The sequence below is a fragment of the Epithele typhae genome, assembly GCF_022376455.1.
Source record: "Epithele typhae strain CBS 203.58 chromosome Unknown BXZ73scaffold_34, whole genome shotgun sequence".
NCBI lineage: Eukaryota > Fungi > Basidiomycota > Agaricomycetes > Polyporales > Epitheliaceae > Epithele > Epithele typhae.
Genome location: NW_025954225.1, coordinates 76,682 through 103,778, shown reverse-complemented (window position 1 = coordinate 103,778; position 27,097 = coordinate 76,682). Strand labels below are relative to the sequence as shown.

The following is a 27,097-nucleotide window of genomic DNA, read 5'->3' as shown; positions in this document are numbered from 1 at the left end:
CAGCATGGCATGCGCACACTGTGGCCCACAGAGATAGCACGAAGCAGGGAAGGGGCCGGAGTAGAATAAAGAGATTAAACGTGGCGAATACAGGGTACATCCAATCCGTCCTAGAGCACGGTGCCTCATGAGAACCGCCAGTAGATGAAGATAATTACCAGCAGGGCGACTGCACCAATCGGCGCATACTGCCGAATCATCGCGTTGATGTTAATGTTCCGAGCCGCCCGACGGTACTTCTCCGACTCGGACCGTAGCGACGTCGACAGGTGCGACATCCCTGCGAAGGCGTTGCGTCAAAGCCGCCAGTGCGCACAGAGGTCAGGCAGACGTACGGTCAAGTGAGTCCCCTCGCCACAGAAGCTCCTCCATGTTTTTGGTCATGATCCGGGTCACGTCCTGTAGCTCGTCGTTGAGCTTGTCCATGCTCGAGCTGCCTGCAGCGCTTGCTGTCCGCGTGTCTTGGTAGAGGCGAGTCGTCTTCGACATGAAAGTGTCTGTATGCGGGATGGTTGGTGGTTGTATGCGCGCAGTGCCTTCGCAACTCACCGAAGCCCACGAACGCATATGGTTTCCGCACACCGTCTACCCTAGCGCCATATGATGTGTGGAACTCCTTCGAGAGCTCATCGAGGTAAGAGAAAGCGAGCTTGCGGGGATAGGACTTTTCGGCAATCACGAGGTAGATGACATTTTCTGCAATGTAGTAGCTGCCGGTAGAATGCCTGAGCAACGAAGGTCGAAGACGGCCAACAGAGGTGAACGCACTGCAGTGTGTACTGCCCGCTCTCAATCGAGCAACGGGGTTCAGAGGTAGGACCTATCCGGCGGAAGATGAGCTTCGCTTGCTGCTTGTGCTCCGAGAGGGCGATTTCCGTCTGCTCAACAATTAGCACTTTCTCCGTAGAGCAGCTAGCGCGAACGGACCTGCTCGTCATCCACACTGGCGGCGAGGGGAAGGGCGTCTGAGGCCCGGACAACAAGCGTGGACTTAACCATGTCGTTTGAAAAGACTAGGGAGCGTCGAGGGTCGGAGGGCGGTCGAGAACGAGGAAGACGGTGGCTGGAGCGCAGGAGGCGCGACTGACGTGCCATAGTAAGACGGCCAGACGCCGATACGTGGTGCGCTGCTCACGTGCGTGCCTTGTCGGCGTTGCGCGCCACGCCCGGCGCCGGCTGCCCGGAGCAGCCTGGTTCTGCCGGGCTCAGCGCATGACGTCCGACAGACCCGGCGAGCTCTGCCTTTTGCAATTGCACATGTTAACCGGCTCGCCTCAGGTCCTGCTGCCCTTCGTCCATCTCCCCTCGCTCCCCGCCCGCCCACTGCGCTTTCGGGCCTCTTGCAAACATGTCCCATCTCCTTAACGTGAAGCACCAGGTCAGTTCGTGTGGCCCGATCGCTGCAGTGTGCTCACGCCAGATCCCAGCTTACATTCTACGGCGCGTACCATGACCATCCCGTCAATGTCGCGATCCACATGGTTTTTGTCCCCGTCCTCCTCTGGTGAGTGCATACGCACCTCCTCGTCCTACGCGCTCTTCTAAAACATCCCTACACACAGGACCGGCCTCGTCCTCGGCGCCCAAGTCCCCGTCCCGTCCTTCTTCCCCTCCATCCACGTCGCGATCAACGACTACCTCACTTTTGAGTTGACTTGGTCCACCCTCTGGGCTGGCGCATGCCTCCTCTACTACTTTGCGCTCGAGCCCGTCGCGACGGTACGCCCATTGCCCATTCGTGCGCGCGCCACGTGACCGACCCGCCTCCGCCCCCCGCCCAGATCCTGTACACGCCCCAGATGATCCTCACCACGCTCTCTGCCGCCGCGTACGCGCACAAGCCCGGCGGGATGGACACCGCGCTCTACGCGCACGTCGTCTCGTGGATCTTCCAGTTCGCCGGCCACTTCCTCGCCGAGGGCCGCTCCCCCGCGCTGCTAGACAACCTGCTCGGAGGTGCGTCTCCTTCCGCTCTGCGTCTCCCTGCGCTTTCGTTCGCTCGCGCTCCTCCCCTCGCGTCTGTCTCTGCTTTCGCCTCTTTAACTCGTGTAGTCGCCCCACGCGCCCTGGCTGGACGCTTACCGCCCCCTCCACAGCGCTCGTCCTCGCACCCCTCTTCGTCCACCTCGAGGTCCTTTTCCGCCTCGGTTACAACAAGCCGCTCCAGAAGGAGATTCACGCGAGTATCACCGAGGAGATTCGCAAAATCAAGAGCAAGTCCTACTGAGCAGCCCCTACCCAGAATAACGGCACTGCGCGCGTGCCACCCACTTTCGGAGGCGTCGGATATTTCATCAAGTTCACTGCCCTATCTACGAACCCTTTCGTACCCGCGCGTGTCACGGATACTTGCTTGCTTACCCCTTCGACTCCTACCCGTCACGACGTCCCCTTGCCGGTGTCGGTTGCGAGTTATTTAACGCTTCCTGTACGCGTGTGGAGGATCTGATGTACATGTACAACACTTTTTCGCCGCGCGTCTGCTTCTCGCCGCCCAATCCGTCTTCTTTCTCTCTGCACCCACGCGCCCGCTTACGCGAGGGAAGAAGGAGGGGGCAGCACGGGCTCGCCGAGCGGGGTTACGTAGCACGAGGTAAGGCCGCCGTCGACCTTCAAGTCCGTGCCCTGTAGCCCGCCGCATCAGCATCGCGCCCATGAACCAGCGCTGGAGCGCACGCCGGAGCACGCACCGTCATGTAGCTGCTGTCGTCGCTCGCGACTGCAAACGAGACATCGGCACGCCGGATCAGCAACGGAGGTCAGGGCAAAGAAGAGCAGCGAAGGGAGGGGGGGAAGGCACGCACGGAAGAGCGCGCCCTTCGCGACCTCGACCGCCTCGCCGAAGCGGCCCATCGGCAGGTGGACCATCCGCCGGTCGCGCTTCTCGGCCGTGTTGAGGAAGTCCATCAGGAGCGCTGGGCGACGGAGAAGCGTGAGGGGCAGGGCGGAGAAGCGCATGTGCCGCCGGAAGGGCGCGCGGCGGAACGATTGAGGCAGAAGGTGGGGTGAGCGGCGCGAGCGTGAGCGAAGACGGAGCACGCACGCGTCTTGAGGGGCCCGGGGCAGATCGAGTTGAGGCGGATGCCCTCTCGGGCGTGGACCATGGCGAGCTCGCGGGTCATCGCGAGCACCGCGCCCTACGAGGCACGCGGCGGGTGAGATCGCCGTAAACTCCGAAGCACGCCCAAGATGGGCGCGAGCGTACCTTGGACGCGGTGTCTGCGAAAACGGGTCAACCGAATTCTACGCGACAGCAGGCGAGCGACAGCGCGAATCGCCCAGGAACAGAAAGATGGAAGGGGACGATCGCGCGCGGGACAGGGAGACGGTGGATCTCGGGTCGCGCGCGCACCCCGCGAGACTCGATCGCGCGAACGTAGAACGCGGTGAGTACGCACATGCGAGCTGGGGCGTCGCCGCGCCAAGGATGGCGACAAAGGACGCGGTGTTGATGATACTGCCGCCAGTCTGGAGACCCCGCGCGGGGTCCGCAGGGTTGTTACGCATGGCGAGGATGGCGTACTTGCAGCCCCACCAGACGCCCTTGACGTTGATCGACATAGTGAGGTCCCAGATGCGCTCCTCAGTGTTCAGCGCGTTGTCGTCTTCGGGGTGCATGATTCCTGCGAGCGACGTTGGCGGAATGAGCATGAGCGAGCGCCGGGCAGGCGAGACGGGGAAGGCGTACCAGCGTTATTGAACTGAACGTCATCACAGGCGCATGATCAGCAGTCTCTCTCACACGAGCGCGATAAATGCGCGGGGTATCCCGGTTCCGCCCAGGGCGAGGGGATGGAAGGGCGCGGACTGCGGCGGAAGGTGACATACCATGATGTCAAGACGGCCAAAGAGCTCAACGGCCTTGTCGACGGCAGCCTTAATATCGGCCTCCTTGCCCACATCAGCCTTGATTGCGGCGGCCTTGACGTTGGGAAAGCGGTCCTTGATGAGCGCAAGGACCTTCTCAGCAGCGGCGAGGTTGATGTCGACGAGGAGGACGTCGGCGCCCTCGGATGCAAAGAGGATGGAAGACTCCATCCCAATGCCACTGTGGGGAGAGAGATGAGCGCGTCATCGCACAGTGTATGACTCGGGCTGTATGCGCAATGATCACTCACGATCCGGCACCAGTAATGAGGGCACCCTAGACGTCGGGCTCTGTGAGTGCCCTGAGGGACGCGCGCACAGGGCAATGCGCACCTTGTTCTGAACGCGACCGGGCATTGTGTGGGATGGTGAGCAGAAAGATGGGAGATGGAGGAGAGGAAAGAGGATGGAGATGGACTCTTAACGTTTGACGGGCGAGATAAGCCCCTGTTCATCAGTTTGCCTCATCGATAACCCGGTGGAGAAGGTCGCTGTGGGCGCCGATGGCCAGTACTCCAGTATCGGTAGTAGGAGTGACCTTTACGCGTTGCTGTGGCAGGCCACAGCACAGAAAGAGCGGAAGCGTTGCGCAGCGCAGGTACGATGCGCGTGGGCAGACCGTCTCGGGCCGTAGCCGGCGCGATGCGCAGCTCTGGACGGGGGAGGATCCAGGGGCGACACGTGCTGGGCGTTTCCGCCTCTTTCATTGTCCCGACGTCATCCTGCTCGACCTGCTCTCGTGGCCACCGACGCTGTCCGCTTGGACACGATGGCACTACGGGCTCCTATTCTCAACTATCAGGTCAAAATTTACCGCCTCGCCTCATGGATCAGCTTCGCGCTCTGCTCTTCTGTTTGTCAGCGGTCGTCTGGCCAGCCCAGGACGGTGACCCCCCTGGACTGCTGTTTGATCCTTCGCTGAAACGACGTGCAGGTCCCAAATGAATTCAACATGGGCGCCGTACAAGCGTCGCTACCACAACTTCTCGATCCTGCCAACCTGTAGGAAGGCGATGGATTGGTGGCGCTCCTCCCACACGGCTTGCATGTACAGGCACCGTGGGCACCGCGGAAGCAGGTGACAAGCGAGCGGGCCTAGAAGTTTGGTCTGCACCTGCCTTTCCCGCCCGGTGCTTCGTTCCCCCAGACTGCGGTCGTTGCAATTTGCTTGTCGCCTTCGCCCCGCCTCCGCTTTTCCGCCACGCCACCGATCCGCCAGCGCTCTTAAATCCCGCGGCCCCAGCCGCCGCTCGCCTCGTCCTCCCGCGCGCGCCGCCTTCCGATTCTCTCGCCTTCGGTCTCGCTGCGCCATGCCCTACTCTCCCAACTTCGTGGACGGCATTGCTGTCGTGGTCGCGCTCTACATCGTTTCTCGTCTCGTCGCAAAGAAGCCCGTCGGTCCTCTCCCCCCAGGCCCCAAGCCCCTCCCCCTCCTCGGCAACATGCTCGACATGCCCCAGAGCCACGAGTGGAAAACCTTCGCCCAGTGGGGTGATCGCTTTGGTATGTCCGCAGGGACTCACTGCTCCTGCTGCACGGCGTCCCATCCTAACCCTACTCGTCTTCGCGCTTCAGGCGACATCTGCTCCGTCTCTATGCTCGGCAACACATACGTCATTCTCAACTCCTCCAAGCACGCATTTGCCCTCCTCGACAAGAAGAGCGCAATCTACTCTTCACGCCCGACCATCCCTATGGGCGGTGAGCTCGTCGGCTGGAACCGCACTCTCGTACTCCTCCCTTACGGCAACAACTTCCGCGAGTACCGCCGCCTCATCTTCCAGCTCATCGGCTCCCGCAAGAACATGGAGCGATTCCAGCCCATCGTCGACAACGCCACCCGCGACTTCGTCCTCGACCTCGCCCAGACTCCCGAAAAGCTTGTCAAGCACATCCAGAAGTGCGCGTTCCCGCTCTCATGTCCCGTGGTGATCGAATGCATGTCTGACCAGGGTGTACAATGTTAGCTGCGCGGGAGCCATCATCCTCATGATGTCGCACGGATACCAGATCCAAGGCGAGAACGACCAGTTCGTTGCTACCGTCGACGAGGCCATGGAGCAGTTCGCGGTCAGCACCTCTGCGGGTGCCTTCATGGCGAACATCTTCCCTGCTCGTCCGTCTGATATTGTTTGCTTCACATTCCCGGTGTTCCCACTCACACGGGGCCGCCCACAGTTGTACACGTGCCGGCTTGGTTCCCTGGTGCCAGCTTCAAGAAGACTGCCGCAGCCTGGCGTGCTACCTTGGACGAGATGTGCGACAAGCCTCATGAGTGGGTCAAGAAGCAGATGGTGAGAACCCTTCTGCGATAAGCGGTCGCGGCACAGGAACGGAATGCACTGGCTGATGCTTCCTCAGGCGGCCGGCACCGCGATTCCATCTTTCACGTCGGATGCGCTCGAGGGTGGAGTGACCCCCGAACGCGAGCTGCTCATCAAGAACGCCGCGTCGTCGCTCTACGCCGGAGGTGCGGACACGGTAAGCATCCGCAAATGCACCACGCGTTTGCCTCACGTGACCTTGTTTCTCCGCGCCATCCATCTAGACCGTGTCCGCTATCCAGACCTTCTACCTCGCCATGACCCTCCATCCCGAGATCCAGGAGCGCGCGCAGGCCGAGATCGAGCGTGTCGTTGGCATGGACCGCCTCCCGTCCGCGGAGGACCGCGACAACCTCCCGTACGTCGAGGCGATCTTCCGCGAGACCCTCCGCTGGAACCAGGTCGCTCCCCTTGGTACACACTCGTTTCCTCATGGCGCTTCCCACAAGCCGTTGACACACTCTCCACATAGCGGTCCCCCACGTTTTGATCGAGGACGATGTCTACGAGGGCTACCACTTCCCCAAGGGCACCATCTTCATCGCGAACGTCTGGAAGATGCTCCACAACCTGGAGACCTACCCCGACCCCTTGGCCTTCAACCCGGACCGGTTCATAGCCTCGCCCGGGCACGCGCCCGAGGTCGACCCGCGCGAGATGGTGTTCGGGTTCGGGCGCAGGATCTGCCCCGGCCTGCAGCTCGCGGACTCGTCGGTGTGGATCACGATCGCGATGTCGCTCGCCGTCTTCCGCGTGGAGAAGCCGGTGGTGAACGGCACGCCCGTCGAGCCCGACACCGAGTTCACGACCGGCACGGTCTCGCACCCGCCGCCGTTCGAGTGCGTGGTCAAGGCGCGGAACGCGAAGGCGGAGGCGCTCCTCCAGCACGTCGCCGTCGAGCGCGCGCAGGCGAAGGCGCAGCGCTGACCGGCAGTCACCGCTCGCCGGGCGGGACTGGAGATCTAGATGGGTGGCTTACATGTTTACACCCCCCTGCTCTTGCTTTTCGTTCGTCCGTTCACACCCGAGACGATACCCCTTCTCAAGGCCGTGCACGCCTAGTGCGCATTCCCCCCTTACTCTTACTGTACTCACACTCTGTTCCTGTCACCCTCAACCATGTGTCGCACCTGGACATCGCTGGTCCACGGTGCTGACGTACTCTGTACAAATCTCAAAACTCCGGAAGAGGTCCCCTGTATGCATACACTACATCCGCTGTACATACTATACAAATACTTGGTTTTCCCGCTCTCTTTCTGCAGTGTGCGTGAAGCTGCGGTACGGCCCGGTGTGTGCTCTTCACTCACCAGCGCATGCATCACAAACGCACAACTGGTGCCCATAAATTTGCGTCTCGCGCGCGCACAATGCACCACGAACCGTGGATCCAGGTCCGCATGCTCCGCCGCTTGCGAAAACTCTCCTCCCTCTAACGCCAGGGCCTCGGGCGTACGCTGGCCCTAACCAGGGCAGGGTCCAGCTCGGACTCGGCGCTCGGGCCCTGGGGACCTCCGACGGTGAACGCTTCTAGGCTGGCGGGTTGACCGTTCTGCATGCAAAACCAGCTGCGTGCGCCAGGCGAGTTCTGATTGATTGCTGGCGCGCCAGGTTCGATTTGGCAGGCGTTTCTCGCCATACGTCCAGCGTTCGTACCGGAGAATGCGGACTTTGGGCGGACCCGACCGGAAGCCAGAAGACCTTGGAGACTACAAGTGAAAATTGACATGATTGCGCGAGATCGGAAGACATTCGGAAAGGTCTGGCCTTCGGGGAACATGCTGACGAGAAATAAGTCGAATGATGGCTCATAGTGTTTTACGGGAGTGGAAGCTACAGGCATTATTTATGCATCTCAATGAACAGATTTCCGAAATTGCGTATGAGAGATTAAGGGTAGCTGCCAGTTTCTGCCCGTGTCTACCTTTGTAAGTGGATTTTTATGTAGAGCATCATGTGACTTGGGGTGTACGATCTCGGCAAGATGCGAAAGCACGGCATAGATTTTTAGATTTTGCCTTCTACTGACCAGCCCAGGGGGCGGGCGGCAAACGGGTGGATGGCAGATCAGCGCCCACTGCAGCAGATACCTGTTTGTGCATGACGCTAGTCTCGACTGAATACTTGAGTTGTATGCATAAGTACTCCTGTATTCGCTCTCAACGTGTCGTGTGCGATAACTTAAGCCCTTAGGCTTTGAGCTTGAGGCCTTGAGGCTTGTCCGGTTTTGGTTGTGATCCGCCGGGAGTCTAGTCAAGCGCCCATTGGGACCCGCGATGCCACATTGATTATTTGTGTACATGGACTCGAACGCTCGATCGGCCATCGGAGAACTGCGCACGCGCGTAGTCGCGAGAACCTCAAGGACAAGACATGATAGCGTCATCGACATCTTCGCGCGATGATGTTGTGCGACGGCCTGACCCGGCAGCAGGCTAATGGCTGAGAAGTGCGGATGACAATGGACGTACGTGAGCGAAAGATCTCTGCGGGTGCCGGCGAGTGCGTTTATCAACGTGCTGCTTACGCGCATCAAATACTGGGCCGGTGTTCGCCATCAGACTTCCGGTTACATAGCGGAATTTTAGCACTACACATGATCAACTGGCGTCGAGACTCGAGATACCTACTTCCGCCCGAAGAGATTGTGGGTGTTTTCAGGGCTCCAGATGTTACATCTCATATATAAGGATGGGCACCTCCCGCAAATCAGACATAAAGCCGACTCAACAGCTGTCAAGAGGACTTCCAGGTCAGCCTTTCGAGCGCTTCGGCGGCCGCTCTCGCTAACGGCTACCAGGCTTCATCAGCGTCTCTTCGCCCAATCTTCGCCCCCATCTTCTTGTCCTTCGCTGCCGGAAGTCTGACGCAATTTCGCATTCTCCTCAGAAAAGAGACACTCGAATTGCATCTCCTCGCTCCCCTCGCGGATGATGGAACGTTCGGTATGTTCTATTGCAGTTCTTGCTGCATATACTTTCCACAGCGGCGTTGATTCACAACCCGGACCGCCTGGCTCTGAAAGCAGCTCTGTTTATCCAGGTGATACACACCAGTACGTCTTCCACTACTCACAAAGCGTGCGCCTCCATCTCTGTGTGGTATATGAAGTTGCTCTCAGCTCGTATCGCACTTGGACTTTCACAGACCAGGTTACGTACCTTGCCCGGAAGCAGCAAGCTCTATAGCGTAGAAGTGAACCAAGAAAAGCACCCAACCTTGGCCTCGCTGGGCAAGGAAACGAAAGAGGTCTGAGGAACTCCTTCGCGTGGTGCGTAGGTCTGTTGATTCGCGTATGGAACGAGAGGAGACGCAGGGCCGTCGATAGGACTGCGGGTGAGTAGTCGCCCTGCGAACGGCTCGTTGCTATCGACCTCGGCTGGAGCCGTACGTACGTATTTGTACATATTGATGGCGGCATATCTCGCGGATTGAACTGTTCTGTTGCAGAACGTAGCCGCGTTTTATGTACGCCGACCCACAAGCGCGATACAGACTCGATGAGCGACGTATGCTCACAAGCAGTCTCGGAGCGCATGGCGAAAGAAACGATCAGTCTTGGCGGCTTGCGACCAGCCTCGGCTCAGGGCTGTACCGTCGTAGAAACCCGCCTCGCCACGCTACGTCCCCTGATATTGGTCGGCTGGTGGCTGGTGGATCGGGGGTAGATCTACGACGAGACGCGGTCCGCGCTAAACTCACGTACTCCTGATCCCTCGCCAACGCATATATGCTCATCCCCGGCATGGCCTGCACTCCAAACTGCCTGCTCAAGGCCTCCACTCTTTTCTTTCCTCTCCTTGCCGCCATCTCCTCTTCCTTCTCTTTCTCCTTCTCCTCCTCCCCCTCTACCACCTCCCCCTCCTCCCCCGGATCTGCCACGCTCGGTCGCGTTGTACAGTGCCAGATTAGAAAGCCAGCATGCACTTGTTTGACTTCGTCCTCCTTGGCCTGGCTGCCTGGTTAGTTTCGCGCATCTTCGCGAAGCGCCCCGCAGGTCCCCTCCCCCCGGGCCCGAAGGGATACCCCATCATTGGAAGCCTGCTTGAAATGCCCCTCAAGTACTCCTGGTTGACTTTCGCGCAGTGGAGCGAGCGCTGGGGTAAGCCCTCTCTACCGTTCTCATTGCTCCGACCCTCATCTACTGCGCCCTGTTTCCCACAGGTGACCTCACCACCTTTACGCTCCTCGGCCAGCGCTTCCTGCTCGTGAACAACGCGGACGACGCGCTCGAGCTGCTCGAGAAGAAGTCCGCGATCTACTCCTCGCGCTCGTCCATCCCAGTTGGCGGCGACATGATCGGCTGGTCGCAAACGATGATCATGCAAAACGAGCCCGCGCGCATGCGCGAGTACCGCAAGCTCGTCGGGACTGTCATGGCCAGCCACACCCGCGTCCAGCGCTTCGGTGACCTCATCGAGGCCGACACCAAGCAGTTCCTCACCGCGCTCCCCCAGCGGACCGACACTCTCTTCCACGAGCTGCAGAAGCTCGCGGGCTCGATCGTCGTCACGATCACGTACGGCTACAAGGCGAAGAGCGACCACGACGAGATCATCACCGCGGTCGACAAGGCCATGGCCGACTTCGCGCTCGTCACCCAGCCCGGCGCGTTCGTCGCGGACGTCTTCCCGATCCGTGAGTGGCTTCGCGCGCGCGCGAGTTAGTGCCAATCGCTGATGACGCGCGGGCAGTCACCTCCATCCCATCGTGGTTCCCCGGCACTGCGTGGATGCAGAAGGCAGCGCAATCCAAGAAGCTGCTCGAGGACATGGTTCAACTCCCGTACGTCTGGGTTAAGAAGCAGATGGTACGCCGGTCGATCTCTTCATGTGCGCACCCGCGGGAGTTCAATCTGGTATTCAGGCTGCTGGTACGCACAAGTCCAGCTTCGTGACCGCGCTCCTCGACGAGCCTCACGACGATGCACGGGAGGAGCTGATCAAGCTCGTCGCGGCATCCATGTACGCGGGCGGGGCAGACACGGTGCGTTCCACCGGCGTCTAATCAATTCCAGGTCGCTCATGTGGGGGTGTGGTGATTAGACCGTCTCGTCCTCCATGACGTTCTTCCTCGCCATGACCCTTTACCCAGAGGTTCAGAAGAAGGCACAGGCTGAGCTCGACTCTGTTATCGGTCACGGGCAACTCCCCACTCTCGCCGACCGCGAACGCCTGCCTTATCTCAACGCTATCCTGCTTGAGGTTCTCCGCTGGATCCCGGTTGCGCCGATGGGTAGGACGCAGTCGCACCTTGACTTTCGAATACATATTTACCGTTGCTTCCTCAGGCTTCCCCCATCTGTCCACCGAGGACGACTTCCACAAGGACTACTTCATCCCCAAGGGCACCATGGTCATGGTCAACTCCTGGAACCTCCTCCACGACCCCGTGCGCTACACGGACCCGAACACCTTCAACCCGGACCGCTTCCTGGACACGCCCTCGCACCCCGCCGAGCGCGACCCGCGCGACTTCGCGTTCGGCTACGGCCGCCGCAAGTGCCCCGGCATCTTCTTCGCCGAGGCGTCCATCTTCACCGCCGTCGCGCTCACGCTCGCGGTGTACGACATCGCGAAGGCGGTCGACGCGCGCGGGAAGACGATCGAGCCCGCCGTCGAGCCGTCGGGCACGCTGATCAGCCACCCCGCGCCGTTCCCGCTCCGCGTGTCCGTGCGCTCGCCGAAGGCGCAGGCGCTGCTCGACTCGTGGGAGCACGCGGGCGAGGTCGCGTTTTGAGCGCGTCCCTCCCTCCCTCCCCTCTGCATATGCATGTGCACAACGCGTCTCCGCCCGCGCATCACCCTCTCTCTCGCCCTCTCGCCTCGGGCCCCCGTTTTCGCTCCCTCGCCTATCTTCTCTTTGGTTCGGCGCGCAGGAACGCGGCCGGTGGCCCATGCGCACCTCGGGACATCCATAAAGGTCAACTGCCCAGGCGTACGTGTGGTCGATATGGGCACTAGTAGTACAAAACGCTGTAGAACTTCGGAATCCGATTCCCGCTTCCCATGTCCGCCTGTTCTCAGAACATAAGCTCCGGCACCCCTTCGTCCGTATCTTCTTGCTTGCAAGGGTGCTCAAAGTCGGACTCAAACTCCGGAAAGAGCGTGGACGACGTCACGCCTCGGTTCTCCTGCACGTCGTAGATCATCCGCACGAGCTCCCCGCCGCCGAGCGCGCTCGCGCGCTCCGCGCAGTACACCCGCACCGGGTCGTGGAGCGCGTAGTAGTCCACCCCGGCCCTGGGCGCGCCCGTGCAGAGCCAGCCGAGCGCGAGTTCGACGTGGTCGCTGTCGCGCCGCAGGGTCAGCGCACGTACGTCGCGCGAGAGAGGAACGAAGGGAGGAAGGCGCGCACGCACTTGACGTAGTGGTCCACGACCGCCTGCTCGTGCGCGCACGTCGCGCCGCACTCCCCGCACCCGAACCCGCGGCGCGGCATCGCGGCCTCGCACGCGCGCACTGCGCCCGCCGTCTCCGTGTCCAGCGGTGTCCACACGGGCGCGTGCCCCCCGGTGTGCATCGTCTGTGGGTCGACGTCAGCGCAAGGAACGGCGTTATGGTCAAGGACACGCACCGCGTTCTTCCACGCGAACGCCTCGCAGTACGGCGCGCCGACGAGCGCGAGCCCGCGGCACACCGCGCACGCGACGCGCGTCTCGAGCGCCTCGAGCGCCGCGACGGACTCCGCGCCCGCATCCGCGTCCGCGTCACCCCCACACGCCACCGCCGCGTCGCGTCGCGCCGCGTGCGTCACGTCCACCAAGAAGTGGGCCGTGGGCGGCGCGGGCGGCGGGTCGCCGCGCGCCGCGCACCACTCCAGCACCGCGCGTTTGTACCGGTCTTGCGGTGGGGGCCACACGACGGCGGGGCCGCCGCCGTAGGTGGAGAGGCAGCGGTGGGCGAGGACGTGCGGGAAGCGCAGGCCCTGCGCGCCGCAGGCGGTGCACAAGAACGCGGCGGCCGCGAGGCGGGGCGGGGCGGTGGTGGAGGAGGGGGGTGAGCATAGAGCGAGCTGCGCGAAGGCGAAGGTGCAGCGCGTGCGCCACGCGCTTGCGAGCGCGGGCAGGTGCGTCGCGAGCGCGGCGTCGAAGGCGGCGGGCGGGAGGTCGTCGTCGGGGGCGAGAGCAGCAGGGCGCGAAAGGGCTGGGCGAGTGCGAGTTCGTGGAAGGGCGGCAAGGCGAGGTCGGGCGCGGGGGCCGCGACGAGCGCGGTGCGCAGAAGGGTGAGCCGGTGTGGGACGAGGGCGAGCGTGCGCCGGTGGCGGAGCTGCTCGAGATACGAGCCGAGTTCGAGCCGAAGCTTCTGCCATGCTGTGGTCGAGAAAGCCGGTGAGCTGCGCCTGGGCTGGGGAGAGGGAGCCTGGGAGACGGACCACGATCTGTTAAGGGCTGCTTCTTGTTCACGCCGGGGAGCTTTGACAATTTGTAGTGGTCAAACATGTTCATCTCTGCTATGTCCGTGGCCCATCCTTCGTCGCTCAGACGTCGCTTGATACTGCAGGGAATGAGTTTTGAGCTCTCTCCATAGTCTGGGGGTACACGAGGACTCACTCCTCGAATCGAGCTTTTCTGAGAGACTCGATTTCAGCTTCTCTTGCACAGTCAGCTGCCATCTGGTATTTGAGCATAGCGGCTTGGTGCTATCAACTCGATAAGAGGAGTTGTGTAAGAGCGAGATGGTTCTCTTACCTCAAGTCTCTCTTTGACAAGTTCCGCACAATGCTTCACGAAAGCGGTCTTCTCAGAAATGGTCTCCAAGCAGACATACATGGCCTGGAATTTTTCGTAGTTGTGGGATAAGTAAAATTTCCTGCCCCCCCTGAAATAGCTGTGAATGCACTTAGTGAGTAGAGAACGAGCATAATGTGAGATCAAGCCTACAACGGAATAAATTGATCAGTCACTTGCGTGGTCTGAGATACTTCTATGTAAAGGTTGACTATGTTTGTCTCATACGCTGACAGTGTTCTGCGACCAGTACGTCAGAAATCGACCAACAAAGCAAGCGCATTACAGAAACCCGGAAAGCTGGTTTCTGAACGCACATCCAGAAATAACGTACGCTCTTTGCTCACACTCCCGACACAGTCGAACGGAGATCTCCCAAATGGGGAACTTGACCTGTTTTATTCCACAGTGCTGCAATGATAACCCGGGTAAGCGCATGAGGCGGAGAAAGACCAGGTTTCCAACGCACGTGGCAGGCGGTGTTGAAGACGAGATGTGCATACGCGGGCTCGCTGAGGAACGAGGGGATGTCCGGCAGATGGGGCACTAGACCTCGGGACGCCTTCCAATACGACCTGGACTTGCGACTCATGAGGAAGTCTCGGAAGGATCTGGTGGTACGGGCGAGGGTGAGAAGATCACGGGGATGCATATGGGAGAAGACCTGGGTGTTTCGAATGCGAGCATGAGTTTGCAGCCGCAGTATGGAGTGCCCAACATGCGACGTACCTCGAGAACGATGTCCAAGGGCATGTTCAGCATGTCTCTGAGGCCGCCTCGCTTTCCGCGAACACGACGAGACGGAACGGGTCCGGAGATCATGGGTTGAGGGCGAGAAGGAGGGACAGCAGTTGAAGAAGACGGGGGCAGATGGTGGGTCGCATCCTGGGAATATGTCTGGAGCGGGAGCATCGCGGAAGAAGATTGGGGTTTGAAAAGGAGGAAGGAGGAAAGAGGCGGCGCTTTGACTGGGCATGAGGAAGTCGTGCGGCAGTGTATATATGTGCTCTGGGGACGGCGCTCATGTCATCTGAGAGAGTTTGCAAAGGTGAGTGATCTGCCAAATGAGGTCTGGACGGGTATGCGGCGCAGGGAAAGGGAGCGAGACGCCAACAGGGGCGTGCTGTATTCGGATCGCGGACAAGACCCATCGCTTCCCAGGTGTTCGCCCGTGGACCGAATCTTGCTTCCCGTGTACCGCGGCTGTGGACACACTGGCACTCATGACTGCACTGCCCACATGGGAGACTGATGATCATGGTCTGCGCGGCCGCTCTTGACACACGTTCTCCAATCCACCGCAGGGATCCCGTGGAAGTCGTAGGGCCGGTGTGCAGATGCCTACGGCACTACCGCAGTGGTATCATCGACGGGCTTGAACGCATCGTGGACGCTTAATGATATCTAGCAAACGCTAGCGACGCAGGGGAAAGAAGGTTAGGTGGCTTCTGTTATGGTCGCGGCTCACGGAAGATCTCACGAGGTATGTCCACCGTCTGGCACATCGCGGCGCATGCGGCGAAGCGCAGCACCGTTGTCGCCGCCTCCACGCCGCCAGTGCCGCTGGCAGGCGCTTTGCCAACGGGCGCCCACCGGCATTGCCCACCACCACCACCACCACCAAACTGGTACCTGTGTTCAATATGCGATCAGAAATGCATCGAGGAAACACATTCAAGAGGAAGCTGTCCTGGTTGAAACATTTGCTGAGGCTGGCATACACAACCATTGGAGTTTGGGCCATCTGCCCTTCCTCGTCCCCTGTCAGCAAGGCTCAGGGACGGTAAAAATGGGCCGCGTTTGCGCTTACCTCTCCCCTTCACTCCACGATCGACCTTCCCCGAAACCAGTCAACTCACTGCTTCATGGCTTTCATCGCCGCTGCTATCAAAACCGCCCGGCGCGTGTTCTACAAGCTGCGACCCGTACGTGCTTCCAAACTGTCCCGCACCGAGGCTGCTCCACTCGCTGGTCGAGCGACAGCCCCGGACCGACTCACTGCCCTTCTTACTACCGCAGCGACCAAGGACAACCTCGACCTCCTCGAGCGCCTCGACACCGCCAAACAGGAGAACATCAGGCTGGCTGTTCAGCTCTGCGTCACTGAAGGCCGTCTCCGCCAGTGGGAAGACGAGCACACGTGGACGAGAACGATCCCGGAGGAGGTTATCGCTGCCAAGGACCGCGAGTTCGTGGGCCTAGGCGCGTCGGCCACGGAGCGGGTATGTTTGCCCGATCGCTCTCCCGTCTGCACACCGCTCACCGCTCACCGGGTATCGTTTTCAGGCCTCTGCACCGACGCAGGGATTAGTGAAGCCGCATCTCGTTTTCTCGACGTCATGCACCGAGGTTGGCTACCTGAGCCTCGGCTGCGTCGACGGCGCCGTGCCCGCGATCATCTTCACCCTCCCCACCCTCCCCACTCTTCCAGCCCTCGACGACGCCCTCGAGTCCATCGACCCCGCCCTGCTCTCCGTCCCCCGTCGCCCCCGTCGCCGCCTTTCCTCCACCTCTACCCCCACCACTCCTTGTCGTCGTCGTCGTCGCCTTCCCCGGCCCCACGCCCACCCCGGGCCCGTCGTCACCCCCGCGCAGTGCTCCTTGCCGTCGACACCAAGAGAAGCCCTTCGCCCATCCGTCCGCCTCGCCGCTCTCAAGCGCCGCTCTCTACCGCCTCCGCCGGCGTTCAAGCCTCTCAAGTCTGGCTCGCCGCGGGACCCAATGTTCCGGTGGAGCCGGTGATTGGGCCAGAGCGCGGTACGCTTTCTCCCTCACGTGGTGTCCGGATGCTGCTCGCATTTCGCATTCATTTAGGTCGTCGTTCGCAAGATCGCGGCGCGCGACGGAAGGCGTCGGAGTGGTTGCGGATGCATGTCAGCGATGGTGTCTCTGCCATTTGTGACGTCCCGGTTCTGTGCTTGCTAGTTGGACGGTGTTTGGTTCGAATGGATGTATCATATGATGTGCATAAACCTCCCTTCTATGTCTGAGACTGCCTTCGACGAAACCGCAGCTGCCCTACAACAAGTGGTCTGGATGTTGGAGCCCAACAGGAGCAAGAAAGCTCAGCACGCTGAGACACGTTCTTTGTGTAGCAGCTGGTGACTTACCGCAAATGGCTGGTATTCGAAGGTTGTTCGTACGAGCTGTGGCGCACTATATGCGTTCTAGTACGTTCACATCACCACTCGCTCGGGAATGTCCCAAAATCTGCCGAAGGAAGGTGACGATCGACAGTCAGGAGAACACAACAGGTCTTTGGATATATAACGGCTTCTACGTCATACTCTCGTACATACTGATATTCGTACTTCGCAAACCTGACTCATCTTCAGAAACACTTAACTACACACCCGCCCCGCTCACTGGAGAATGGACACTTTCTGGCTTTCTGTGGGTAGGGAATCAATCGATTAGCGCACGCTCGACTCGTCCCATGGACGCAAGAGTGTCACGCACCTATAACAGCTACTTTGACCTCAGAAATACGATCCCGGACGCTGCAGCTGCAGCGGCGCCCCACGGAGCGGCCTGGGCCGCACAACGCTCGTCTGCAGCGGCGGCGAGAGCGGCCACGGCATCTTGCGCTTCTCCTTTGCGGCCGCATCGAACCCCGACACCTTGCTCGTCAGGTGCGGAGGGAGGACGTACACGGGCGCTGCCGACGCCGGTTCGTCGAGGTTTCCCTGGGACGCCGCGGCCCAGATCACGGGTGAGGCCGTGGGGCGGTGCGGCCGAAACCGCAGCGGTGCCGTCGTGGAGATGGGGGTGACGGGCGAAGAAGACTCAGAGGAGCGCGTGGAGGAGCTCGAAGACGTCGAGGAGCGCGAGCGGAGCGAGGACGTCGAGGGCGACAAGGGCGGCGATGCGGGTGACTCCTCGGCTTCGGAGAGCGCGGCGTCGACGTCAGCGTACCCCTCTGCCTCGGCTTCGGCCTCTTCGTCGACCTCCTCGATCGGGTTGAACGAGAGCGAGAGCGGGTGCTTGCTGAGCGCGCGCTGCTTTTCGGCGACGAAGGCGGGTTGCTGGGGCGCTGTGTGGTTCAACTCGTTGAGGCCACCATGCGGATCCACGAACGGATCTTTGAGATCGCTGAGCTGCTGTGACTGTCGCGGCTGTCGCGGAGATACCTTGGGATCCTCCTCGACGACGCACCAGACACCGGTGGACATGTCCAGCGGGGGGTGAAGCATCCCCGTGTTGATGATGCATACGTCCTCTTCCTCATCGTCTTCGAAGGGGTTGCTTTTTTCGTCGGCCGATGGCGTGACCACGATCTCCGGGAGCGGGCCCCGGATGGCCCACGCGAGCGGGCGGAAACCTGGGTCGAAAAGGTCCAAACGCTCCTGCAACTTCTCTGCCTCCTCCTTGCGTACCCCGAGCTCCCACACGAGCCCATCCCGGTCCGTGCGCAGCTTCCTATGCACGACGAGCACGTCCCGGAGCGCGGCGCGCAGCTCGACCGCCGTCCCCGCGACCGCGGCGACCTGCTTCGCGAGCCTCGCGCGCTCCTCCTCCGCCGCCGTGCGCGCCCGCTCGGCCGCCTGCGCGCGGTAGCCGAGCACGGCGGCCTCCTTCGCGTGCGTGACGAGCGCACGCTGCTTCTCCGTCGCGTCGCGCGTCGCCGCGAGCAGCGCGCGCCCGCCGTCCGCGTGCTTCGCCGTGATCGTGCCGAGCGCGGCGGTCGCCTCCTCGAGCTGCGCCGACGTCTGCGCCAGCTGCTTGTCCGACCGCCGCAGCCGCTTCGCGAGCGCCGTCGAGTGCTCCTCCGCCGCGCGCAGCCGCTCCGCCATCGCCTGCTTCTGCTCCTTTGCGTCCGCGAGCTCCGCGGAGACGTGTGCGTGCTTCTCGGTGGAGTCCTTGAGGCGCGCTAGCAGCGCAGTCATATCTGACTTAGAGCCGGTCTGAGGAAGTGCTGAGGAGGGAGCGGGGCGAGGCTCCGAGACCGGGACTGGTGCAGAATGATGTCCTGGGTCCGAGGTCGCAGGCCCCTGCGTCTCGGCTTGTGCGTTCGATCGCGCCGTGAGGCGGGTGCGCAGCTTCGCGTTTTCGTCCAGCTCTGCCTCGAAGAGGTTCTTGTACATCGTGTTCGTCTGGATTTTAGCGTTGAGCTCGGCGATTTCCTCCCGAGAAGACTCGATCTGCGCCTTGAGCGGGGCAGTGATCCGGTCCCGGAAGGCGACCACGCTGTGGGGGGCGCGCGAAACATCGATGGGGGGCATCGTGGAGGGCGGCGGTGTGAGGTGTTCCCTGTGAAGGACATGGCGGTTGGCACGCCTGCTTTAGTTCGAGGTGAGAGCACCTACTGTAGCGGCAGGAAGTCCTCCAGGGAGCGAAGGAAGGCGGGTCGAAGAGATGACCAGAGGCGGGCTGGGAGAACGGTCGCTCGATGCGCCCCGCCCAAAAGAGACAGCTCATGCACTAAGTATGCACATGAGGATTGTGGCCGAGGAAGAATGAGATCATTAGGACGGCCCGAAGGGAATGCAGACGACAGCGAAGATCGAAATGGTCATAATTGACGAGGCGGGGAGGAGGAATGTGTGAGCTGCGAGTCCGGCTGGAACCCCTGGCTCGTGAGGTGTGATACGGTGCGTCGGGAAAGTAGAAAGCAGATTGTTAGCGATGATATGCTGAGAAAGAAATGCATATCCACAGCAGTTTTCCATTTCCAGCAACTTTGACGCACCATAACAGTATATCGCGCCTTGAGGGCCGAGGGTCGGATGAAGTGCGTCCGAGCAGCAGCTCACGCACATTGCCAAGACGGTGGGATGGGAGTCGTCGCCAGATTTTCGTGTGGTCATCCCGCAAGCCGCAAGTGCTTCACGCACCGCTTTACGGTCCCGCAGCAATTTGAGGAGTTGATCGTCGAGGCTTGTAATGCATACCGCGGATGAAGACTGGAGCCAGAGGCACCCCTTTCGGTGATCGTCAATCTCAACAGCGGCAGAAAATTCATACGAAAAAGTTCTGCGTGTGCAGTTCCACAGGCCATGATAAGATATGTCGTAGGAATGAGTAGTATTGAGTTGATGAGTAGAGCCGAAAGTACATACGTGCGTAACTGGTCTTCGTCATGTCAGCTGTGCTGCAAGGCATAAACACAAAGATTGGTTATGATTATTCGCCATGCGTAAGAGCTCAGCAAGTACAAGGGAAGCAGAGGTGGGATGAGTGCGTATTCGAAGGAGCAAGTGACTTCAGGCGCCTACGTCCGGCGGCCCTCGTGGTCATCCAGAGGGAAAAGCGCCCGAAAACCGATGTCGGTCAAAGTCGTCGCTCGAAGCATACTTGTCCAGTGTCTTTTCTGACACACATTGCGTCCATCAAAGGCAGTCTCGGACGTAGAAGGAAGGTATATGCGTATCATATGATACATCCATTCGAACCAAACACCGTCCAACTAGCAAGCACAGAACCGGGACGTCACAAATGGCAGAAACACCATCGCTGACATGCATCCGCAACCACTACGACGCCTTCCGTCGCGCGCCGCGATCTTGCGAACGACGACCTAAATGAATGCGAAATGCGAGCAGCATCCGGACACCACGTGAGGGAGAAAGCGTACCGCGCTCTGGCCCAATCACCGGCTCCACCGGAACATTGGGTCCCGCGGCGAGCCAGACTTGAGAGGCTTGAACGCCGGCGGAGGCGGTAGAGAGCGGCGCTTGAGAGCAGCGAGGCGGACGGATGGGCGAAGGGCCTCTTTGGGTGTCGACGGCAAGGAGCACCGCGCGGGGGTGACGACGGGCCCGGGGTGGGCGTGGGGCCGGGGAAGGCGACGACGACGACGACAAGGAGTGGTGGGGGTAGAGGTGGAGGAAAGGCAACGGCGGGGGCGACGGGGGACGGAGAGCAGGGCGGGGTCGATGGACTCGAGGGCGTCGTCGAGGGCTGGAAGAGTGGGGAAGGTGGGGAGGGTGAAAATGATCGCGGGCACGGCGCCGTCGACGCAGCCGAGGCTCAGGTAGCCAACCTCGGTGCATGACGTCGAGAAAACGAGATGCGGCTTCACTAATCCCTGCGTCGGTGCAGAGGCCTGAAAACGATACCCGGTGAGCGGTGAGCGGTGTGCAGACGGGAGAGCGATCGGGCAAACATACCCGCTCCGTGGCCGACGCGCCTCGGCCCACGAACTCGCGGTCCTTGGCAGCGATAACCTCCTCCGGGATCGTTCTCGTCCACGTGTGCTCGTCTTCCCACTGGCGGAGACGGCCTTCAGTGACGCGGAGCTGGACAGCCAGCTTGGTGTTCTCCTGTTTGGCGGCGTCGAGGCGCTCGAGAAGGTCGAGGTTATCCTTTATCGCTGTGGTGAGAAGGGCAGTGAGTCGGTCCGAGGCCGCCGCTTGACCAGCGAGTGGGGCAGCCTCGGTGCGGGACAGTTTGGAAGCACGTACAGGTCGCAGCTTGGAGAACACGCGCCGGGCGGTCTTGATAGCAGCAGCGATGAAAGCCATGAAGCAGTGGGTTGACTGGTGTTGGGGAAGACTCGGTAGTGGAATGAAGGGGAGAGGTGGGCGCAGACGCGGCCCATTTTTATCGTCCTTGAGTCGTGCTGACAGGGGGGCGAGGAAGGGCAGTGGCCCGAATTCCAACGGTTATGTCGGAGGATGTGACTCTCGACCAGGGGCGGATTACGTATGCAAGGCTCAAGCTGTATGACATGCATCTAGGTGCAGCAATCAGCAGGAAATCAACTTCGGATAATGCTGAGGCGTGTGAATGGACCCTACTTCCACATTATACACTAATGTTCAAAAGCCTGAAGTAAGTTGGCGGTGGTGGTGGTGGTGGGTAATCAAGCTGCTGGTTGGCGCGCGTCGAATATGAGGCGCCGTTCGAATCTCGGCATTGAGCGACTTTTGCGACTTTTGCACGAGCTCAGAACTGCTGCCTGAATATAGTACCATCTAGCACATGGTGGAACATACCACGCTGACAATAGTGAACGTTCTTCAGCACAGATGATTTCTCAGACAGCGTTACAGTAGTACAAATGCTAGTACTCCTTCACTCATTTCGGATCGTTTCTCTACAGAGCCCCCGAGTACGACAGAAGAGCCAATTTCACGAGCGCCGTCACGTCCTCCTCGTCGGGGATACCCCACTCGGCGATGAGCTGTTGCCGCTTCACCTCCACCTGGGACTCCTCCAGCTGGCCCAGCGCGTTGTACACCGCCCGCCAGGCCGAGTTCAGCGCGCCCAACACCCACGCGTGGTGCACAGACGTCGCCTCGCCAGCGACGTGCAGCCGGCCCTTCGCCGCGGGCGCCTTGAGGCTCGCGAACATGCTCTGCCCCTGCGCCGTGCCGTCCGTGCCGCCGCTGCTGACGCCGAACTGGCCAGGACCGAAGAGCGCGAACGCGCCGCGCGCGTTCGGGTCGTTGTGCCAGTTGAACGCGAAGTGGTCGACGAGGGGGCCCATGCTCTCGACGGGGACGTTGTGGAGCGCGGAGAGGTTCTGGAGCGTGATATCGACGAGGCGCGCGTCCGCCTCGCTGCCCTTGGTCTGCGCGAGCCCGCCGAGGCGCTGCGCGTCCTGCGCCCAGGTGTACGACGCGAGGAGGACGCCGGGGAGCGTAGAGGTGTCGGGCACGGAGCGGCCGTAGGAAGGGTAGACGCAGGTACGGATGGGGAGATCGGTGGACGAGATCCCGCCCTCAATCGTGCGGTTCGCGCCCATCACAACGGGGTCCTCCCACCACCGCGTGGCGAACTTGAGCGCGACCTTGGTGGAGGTGTCGTAGTTGAGCGAGCGGATGGCCATGCGCTGCATGTAAGAGAGGTCGTCGCGCGGGATGTCGATCGCGTCCAAGCAGCCTAGTGGTATGGTGCAAATGACCTGCGAATACGTCGTCGGCGCCTCGTCACCAGCTGGAGGGTGCAGTTCAGTAGATGAACTCGACGAATGCTCGACGAACGCACCGCAAGTGACATCCATCTCGCCCGACTCCGTGCGGGCAATCTTGGTCACCCGCCTTCCGGCCTGAGGCTTGGACTTGATGCGTTCTACCATCCGGTCGATGAAACGATCGGAGCCACCGTCGATGCAGTACCACTCGTAGGACAGCTGCTCGCCCCTCGGTCTCCCGTTCTGAGATGCGGACGACGAACCGAAGTCCATCGAGTCCATCGCGCTCTCGACAAACGCGTTGTTGTATAGGCCGGTAGCAGTTTCGAACGTCTCGAGCCACTCCACCACCGACTCCGGATACTGCCTAGACAGAAGGTAGCCGCGCGTCGAATAGGGGTCTTGTTGAGAGAGGTACGCCCAGGCCGTCGTGAAGTCTTCGGTTTGAAACTTCTCAGCGTACTCCCTGAATACGTTGTTTGCGACATTGTCGACTCCTTGGACGACCCAGTCCCAAGGAACAGCGCCGCCATGGATCTTGGAGACCTGAAAGATGTCCTCGATCGCAGGGTCGGAGGTGTTGTAGAGGATGTCGTTGTAGCGTTCAAAGGTGTTGTCCGCGGAGTACTTGTACTCGATGAGGAGGTCATCTTCGGACATCCCGAGGCGGCGCTCGAAGAGGTCGAAGACGCGCTTCATGAAGGGGATATTGGGGTACCGCATCGCACCAATGTCGATGTAGTCGTAGCGTGCGGGGGTGTTGATGGGGGCGTCGTGTCCAGCCTCGCCGTTGAAGCGATAGGTGAAGATGCGCCCACCGATGCGGTCGCTCGCCTCGAGGATCTCATAGGGGAGATCAAGGGTGTCGAGGATCATGGCGGCGTAGAGTCCCGCGCATCCGGCGCCGACGATGCAAATAGGACGGTCGGAGGCGGGCGTTGGTAGCCTGACCGGGACTTTTTGGCCGTCGGAAGGCGCAGGGAGTGGGGTGCCGAAGACGGGTAACTTGTCGATGACCTCTTGGACGACGTGTTTGGAGGCGCTTCCGCGAACAGAACTCTCCTTGGAGTCACCGAGATGGAATTTGACAAAGGACATGGCGGTAGCGGCGCTGGGTAAGTACAGCAAGAATGTAAGCAGCCAGCACGGAAGAGCGAGTGTGAGGAATCCGCACCTAGGAGATGTCTGCACAGAGTATGGCGGGCAGAGGCTGGGGCCACTTCCGCCGTCGAACGGCGTGGTATATGTAGCATTTCCGTCCGCTTTCTGTCGCTCGCCAGGATCGCTCTCGGGTCTCGTCTGAGAGCTCAGCAACTGCTGACCCTTGGTCCGCGCCTCGACGCAGACTGCATGGAAGCCTCTGTCGCCGTCGACGCAGGAGCGAGGCCTTGTGATGGCCTCGAGGTAGCCATCGATGAACGTTTGCAGGCCCTTGTGAGTCGCGTAGGAATGGAAGGGTCGACGGCCCAGGGCAGTTTGGGGGTCGTTCCTGGTTCAAGTGTAGTCAACGCGCTAAAGCGCGCTGCTTGTTCGGTCCCACCGGCGCCAATGGCACCGCCGTCCTCACCTCCGCCATCCACTGTCTTCCCTCCCAGTACACGGGAATGGGCACATGCTACGGCCACGACTCGGTGGGATGACTCAACGCCGTGCTCACCGGAGCATGCGAAAGCTGCTGCCAGCTTTAAGAGTACGATTCGCCCTGAGGTGGATCGCAGACTGGCTGGTCGAACTTCCCTCGTACTCCGCTCGCTCGCTCGCATTCGGCTATGAACACACAACAAGATCTCTATGCAAAGTATGACGTGGTTGTCATCGGCGGTGGTCCCGTGGGGTACGTTCTATTTGCTTCCCCCTCTCGCCGTCAGCTCACGATTCGTGCGCTTGCAGACTCTCGACCGCTTTAGAATGCGCAAAGGCGGGACAGAAGGTTCTGGTGCTTGAGCAGTCTGTCTTTTTCAACTACTCAGGAAGCTCGGGTGTGAGAATGACTCGTTTAGTATGCCGTTGACCGTGCTAACTATGATTCGTCGTATGCAGGATCTTGTCCGCATGTTCCGGACCGCATACACAGAAGACTTCATGGCCACCCTAGCTGTTCAGTCCATGACGCTCTGGAACGAGCTCGAGGAGGAGGCTGGAGAGCCTATGCGCTTGATGTCTGGACTTCTCAACTTTGGTGACCCTCATTACGGAGTAAGTCTCGATCTTTTGCGACGGCTGAACCCGTCCTTACTACGCACACGCATCAAGGAGGGTGGCCCCGAAGGCACGCTCTTGGGACCCATCCCTAACCTGGAGAAGTACAACATGAAGTACACCCAGCTCGATCGCGATGAGATTCAACAGCAGTACCCGTTTCAGAACCTCCCCGACGAATGGATCGGCATCGACATGCCTGACAACGGCTGCATCGACGTCACCCTCCTTGTGCGGACACTCTACCGCTTGTGCCAGGAGCGTGCGGTCGATCTCTTCGATTATTCTACGGTCACACGCATCGCACCGGATCTTTCGAAAGTATACCCTCCTGCAAAGTGGGTCATCGAAGGTACCATGCTGAATGCCAGCGGTGCCAGCGCTCAAGGCATGCAGTTCTCCTTCCGCTCGGATAAGATCGCCATCACTCCGGGGGCGTATGTCAATCACGTACTGTATCCTTCTTTTGGCTTCTCCGTTGATGTGAACATCTGGGAAATGGTAAGTAGCATCGCTGACTACTGGACCATACTAGCTCTTGTATTCACCGTGTTCTACAGGTCTACTCCTACTGGGCAATCGACTACGATATCTCGTTCCCGAAGATGTGGTTCCAGTTTCAGGAAGACTCCACCCGCGATGGCCTCCCCGTTTCCAACCTATTCTACGGTTTCCCCTCCGTCCCCTGGGGCCCACCCAACCTCTGCCGCATCGCCGTCGACACCGCCACGAACGTGGTCACCGATCCCGACCACCGCGCGTACGGCGTCATCTCTCCGGCCGACCTCGATAACACGCGCTCTTGGATGATCAACCACGTTCTCGGTGTGGGGCCCACACCCCTCCCCGTCCTCTCTGGGACATGCCTGCAGACGAACGTCTCGGACAACATGTTCGTCCTTGACTTCGTGCCTGAGCGCTATGTTGGCACGGAACGCGACAAGAGCATCGTCGTCTTCACGGCCGGCTGGGCGATGAAGTTCGTCCCGCTCCTTGGGCGGGTGTTGCGCGAGATGCTGCTCGACGGACAGACCCAGTACGACGTCAGCCAGTTCAGCATCGATCGCAAGCCCGACGGCAAGCCAATCATCCGGGATGGCCCTGTACCCAACGCTCCCGAAGTCGATGCGGCAGCGGCCTTGAGTGGTTCGTCCCGCCACATGGGCCACTAATGGTTGAGAGGGTAGAAGAGCATGGTGCGTCGTTTGTATCCCCTTCTGACCCACGCGAAAACTCATATTGGCGTAGTATCAGTAGCTACAGTGTTGTACACTGAGTGGGGGCTCGGATCGGAGACGGAACGCTCGTTATCGGCTGGGTGTTCGCCACAACTTGATACTTACGATAACCAGGCTGCGTGTACTAGAAAGAGTAAGAACGGTGTTTGCTTCTGCGGCGGCAGGTGCGCTTGGTCAGTGTCGGCCAGGCTCCCTCAACATGCATGAAGGGGGCGGGAAGGGGCGTCTGTTCTTCAGGCTCACAGCCTTTCCCTCTCCGAGTTTCTCTAGGTTTCTCTCCTCTCCTTCTGTCTTCCTCTGAAGATCTCCCCTTAGCTTGATGAGGTGGCTATGTCCCTCGATCGTCCATAACTTTGTCGAGTCTAGAGATCAGAGGCAGCCACGCCGCAGGGGCGACGACGCACCCATTCGCGCGGAGGAACGGACGCATGGCCGACGAATGACGAGTGGGTGGATGGGGGTTCGGAGAGGGAGTGACTACATCGGCGGTCTTCCCGCTTCCCCTCTCACCACGTACATAATGCATAATCCTTAAGTTCTCGGTCCGCTTTCTCTACCAGACCACCCAATGACGACGACTACATCACGGTGTCCCGACTCATCCGAATCGATGCGCGGAAGGAAGACAGTGGCAATTCGGCCGGGGCTATTGAGCACGCTGATGTATGTGACGCGAGAGGGAAGAGACGGGCCGTTTCTCCGGACTCGTGCGCAGCGAGCGGCAGCGGAATCGTACGGGCCGGCGCGAAACGGTCACTCAGACGCGTACGTCACGCGTGACCAGTCGCGATTGTGGCTGGCCGGGCGCTCACCCGGCCGAGTCGACCACCACTTCCTCGGCCTCCATCCTACTCTCTCTTTTACTTCTTTCTTGGACTCGTCA

General features: G+C 60.5%; 11 protein-coding genes across 11 annotated transcripts; 5 read left to right on the top strand and 6 right to left on the bottom strand.

Annotated features, from left to right (window-relative positions):
- Positions 1-125: 125 nt before the first annotated feature.
- Positions 126-999, bottom strand: BXZ73DRAFT_102700 (protein transport protein Sec22; the record flags this gene model as incomplete). The annotated part of the gene is made up of 5 exons (XM_048015326.1): positions 126-280; positions 336-497; positions 550-710; positions 769-878; positions 928-999. 5 exons carry the CDS (start codon positions 997-999, stop codon positions 126-128), a joined length of 660 nt encoding a protein of 219 aa, XP_047876473.1.
- A 349-nt stretch (positions 1,000-1,348) lies between these two features.
- BXZ73DRAFT_78587 (DUF962-domain-containing protein) lies at positions 1,349-2,227 on the top strand (the record flags this gene model as incomplete). Its single annotated transcript, XM_048022902.1, has 5 exons — positions 1,349-1,378; positions 1,428-1,504; positions 1,563-1,719; positions 1,782-1,956; positions 2,097-2,227. The coding sequence occupies 5 exons, from the start codon at positions 1,349-1,351 to the stop codon at positions 2,225-2,227; spliced, it is 570 nt and encodes a 189-aa protein (XP_047876472.1).
- Positions 2,228-2,532: 305 nt separating this feature from the next.
- Positions 2,533-4,224, bottom strand: BXZ73DRAFT_102698 (short-chain dehydrogenase; the record flags this gene model as incomplete). Its single annotated transcript, XM_048015325.1, has 10 exons — positions 2,533-2,625; positions 2,691-2,719; positions 2,805-2,915; positions 3,044-3,137; positions 3,206-3,219; positions 3,399-3,623; positions 3,689-3,701; positions 3,829-4,048; positions 4,119-4,144; positions 4,201-4,224. 10 exons carry the CDS (start codon positions 4,222-4,224, stop codon positions 2,533-2,535), a joined length of 849 nt encoding a protein of 282 aa, XP_047876471.1.
- A 953-nt stretch (positions 4,225-5,177) lies between these two features.
- BXZ73DRAFT_90801 (cytochrome P450) lies at positions 5,178-7,118 on the top strand (the record flags this gene model as incomplete). Its single annotated transcript, XM_048025761.1, has 7 exons — positions 5,178-5,370; positions 5,443-5,767; positions 5,835-5,983; positions 6,046-6,161; positions 6,229-6,348; positions 6,416-6,605; positions 6,664-7,118. 7 exons carry the CDS (start codon positions 5,178-5,180, stop codon positions 7,116-7,118), a joined length of 1,548 nt encoding a protein of 515 aa, XP_047876470.1.
- Positions 7,119-10,112: 2,994 nt separating this feature from the next.
- On the top strand, positions 10,113-11,930 carry BXZ73DRAFT_90800 (cytochrome P450; the record flags this gene model as incomplete). The annotated part of the gene is made up of 6 exons (XM_048025760.1): positions 10,113-10,293; positions 10,356-10,829; positions 10,886-11,001; positions 11,058-11,177; positions 11,237-11,426; positions 11,482-11,930. 6 exons carry the CDS (start codon positions 10,113-10,115, stop codon positions 11,928-11,930), a joined length of 1,530 nt encoding a protein of 509 aa, XP_047876469.1.
- Positions 11,931-12,150: 220 nt separating this feature from the next.
- On the bottom strand, positions 12,151-14,673 carry BXZ73DRAFT_102695 (uncharacterized protein; the record flags this gene model as incomplete). Its single annotated transcript, XM_048015324.1, has 9 exons — positions 12,151-12,207; positions 12,235-12,481; positions 12,553-12,716; positions 12,768-13,336; positions 13,566-13,687; positions 13,744-13,832; positions 13,882-13,965; positions 14,390-14,584; positions 14,650-14,673. 9 exons carry the CDS (start codon positions 14,671-14,673, stop codon positions 12,151-12,153), a joined length of 1,551 nt encoding a protein of 516 aa, XP_047876468.1.
- A 1,112-nt stretch (positions 14,674-15,785) lies between these two features.
- Positions 15,786-16,662, top strand: BXZ73DRAFT_102694 (uncharacterized protein; the record flags this gene model as incomplete). Its single annotated transcript, XM_048015323.1, has 2 exons — positions 15,786-16,142; positions 16,207-16,662. The coding sequence occupies 2 exons, from the start codon at positions 15,786-15,788 to the stop codon at positions 16,660-16,662; spliced, it is 813 nt and encodes a 270-aa protein (XP_047876467.1).
- A 737-nt stretch (positions 16,663-17,399) lies between these two features.
- On the bottom strand, positions 17,400-19,142 carry BXZ73DRAFT_102693 (uncharacterized protein; the record flags this gene model as incomplete). The annotated part of the gene is made up of 1 exon (XM_048015322.1): positions 17,400-19,142. The coding sequence occupies one exon, from the start codon at positions 19,140-19,142 to the stop codon at positions 17,400-17,402; it is 1,743 nt and encodes a 580-aa protein (XP_047876466.1).
- A 1,367-nt stretch (positions 19,143-20,509) lies between these two features.
- On the bottom strand, positions 20,510-21,383 carry BXZ73DRAFT_102692 (uncharacterized protein; the record flags this gene model as incomplete). Its single annotated transcript, XM_048015321.1, has 2 exons — positions 20,510-20,965; positions 21,030-21,383. 2 exons carry the CDS (start codon positions 21,381-21,383, stop codon positions 20,510-20,512), a joined length of 810 nt encoding a protein of 269 aa, XP_047876465.1.
- A 575-nt stretch (positions 21,384-21,958) lies between these two features.
- On the bottom strand, positions 21,959-23,653 carry BXZ73DRAFT_48983 (uncharacterized protein; the record flags this gene model as incomplete). Its single annotated transcript, XM_048020158.1, has 2 exons — positions 21,959-22,789; positions 22,844-23,653. 2 exons carry the CDS (start codon positions 23,651-23,653, stop codon positions 21,959-21,961), a joined length of 1,641 nt encoding a protein of 546 aa, XP_047876464.1.
- An 893-nt stretch (positions 23,654-24,546) lies between these two features.
- BXZ73DRAFT_49029 (FAD/NAD(P)-binding domain-containing protein) lies at positions 24,547-26,148 on the top strand (the record flags this gene model as incomplete). Its single annotated transcript, XM_048020170.1, has 5 exons — positions 24,547-24,611; positions 24,668-24,758; positions 24,818-24,973; positions 25,031-25,477; positions 25,537-26,148. 5 exons carry the CDS (start codon positions 24,547-24,549, stop codon positions 26,146-26,148), a joined length of 1,371 nt encoding a protein of 456 aa, XP_047876463.1.
- Positions 26,149-27,097: the final 949 nt, after the last annotated feature.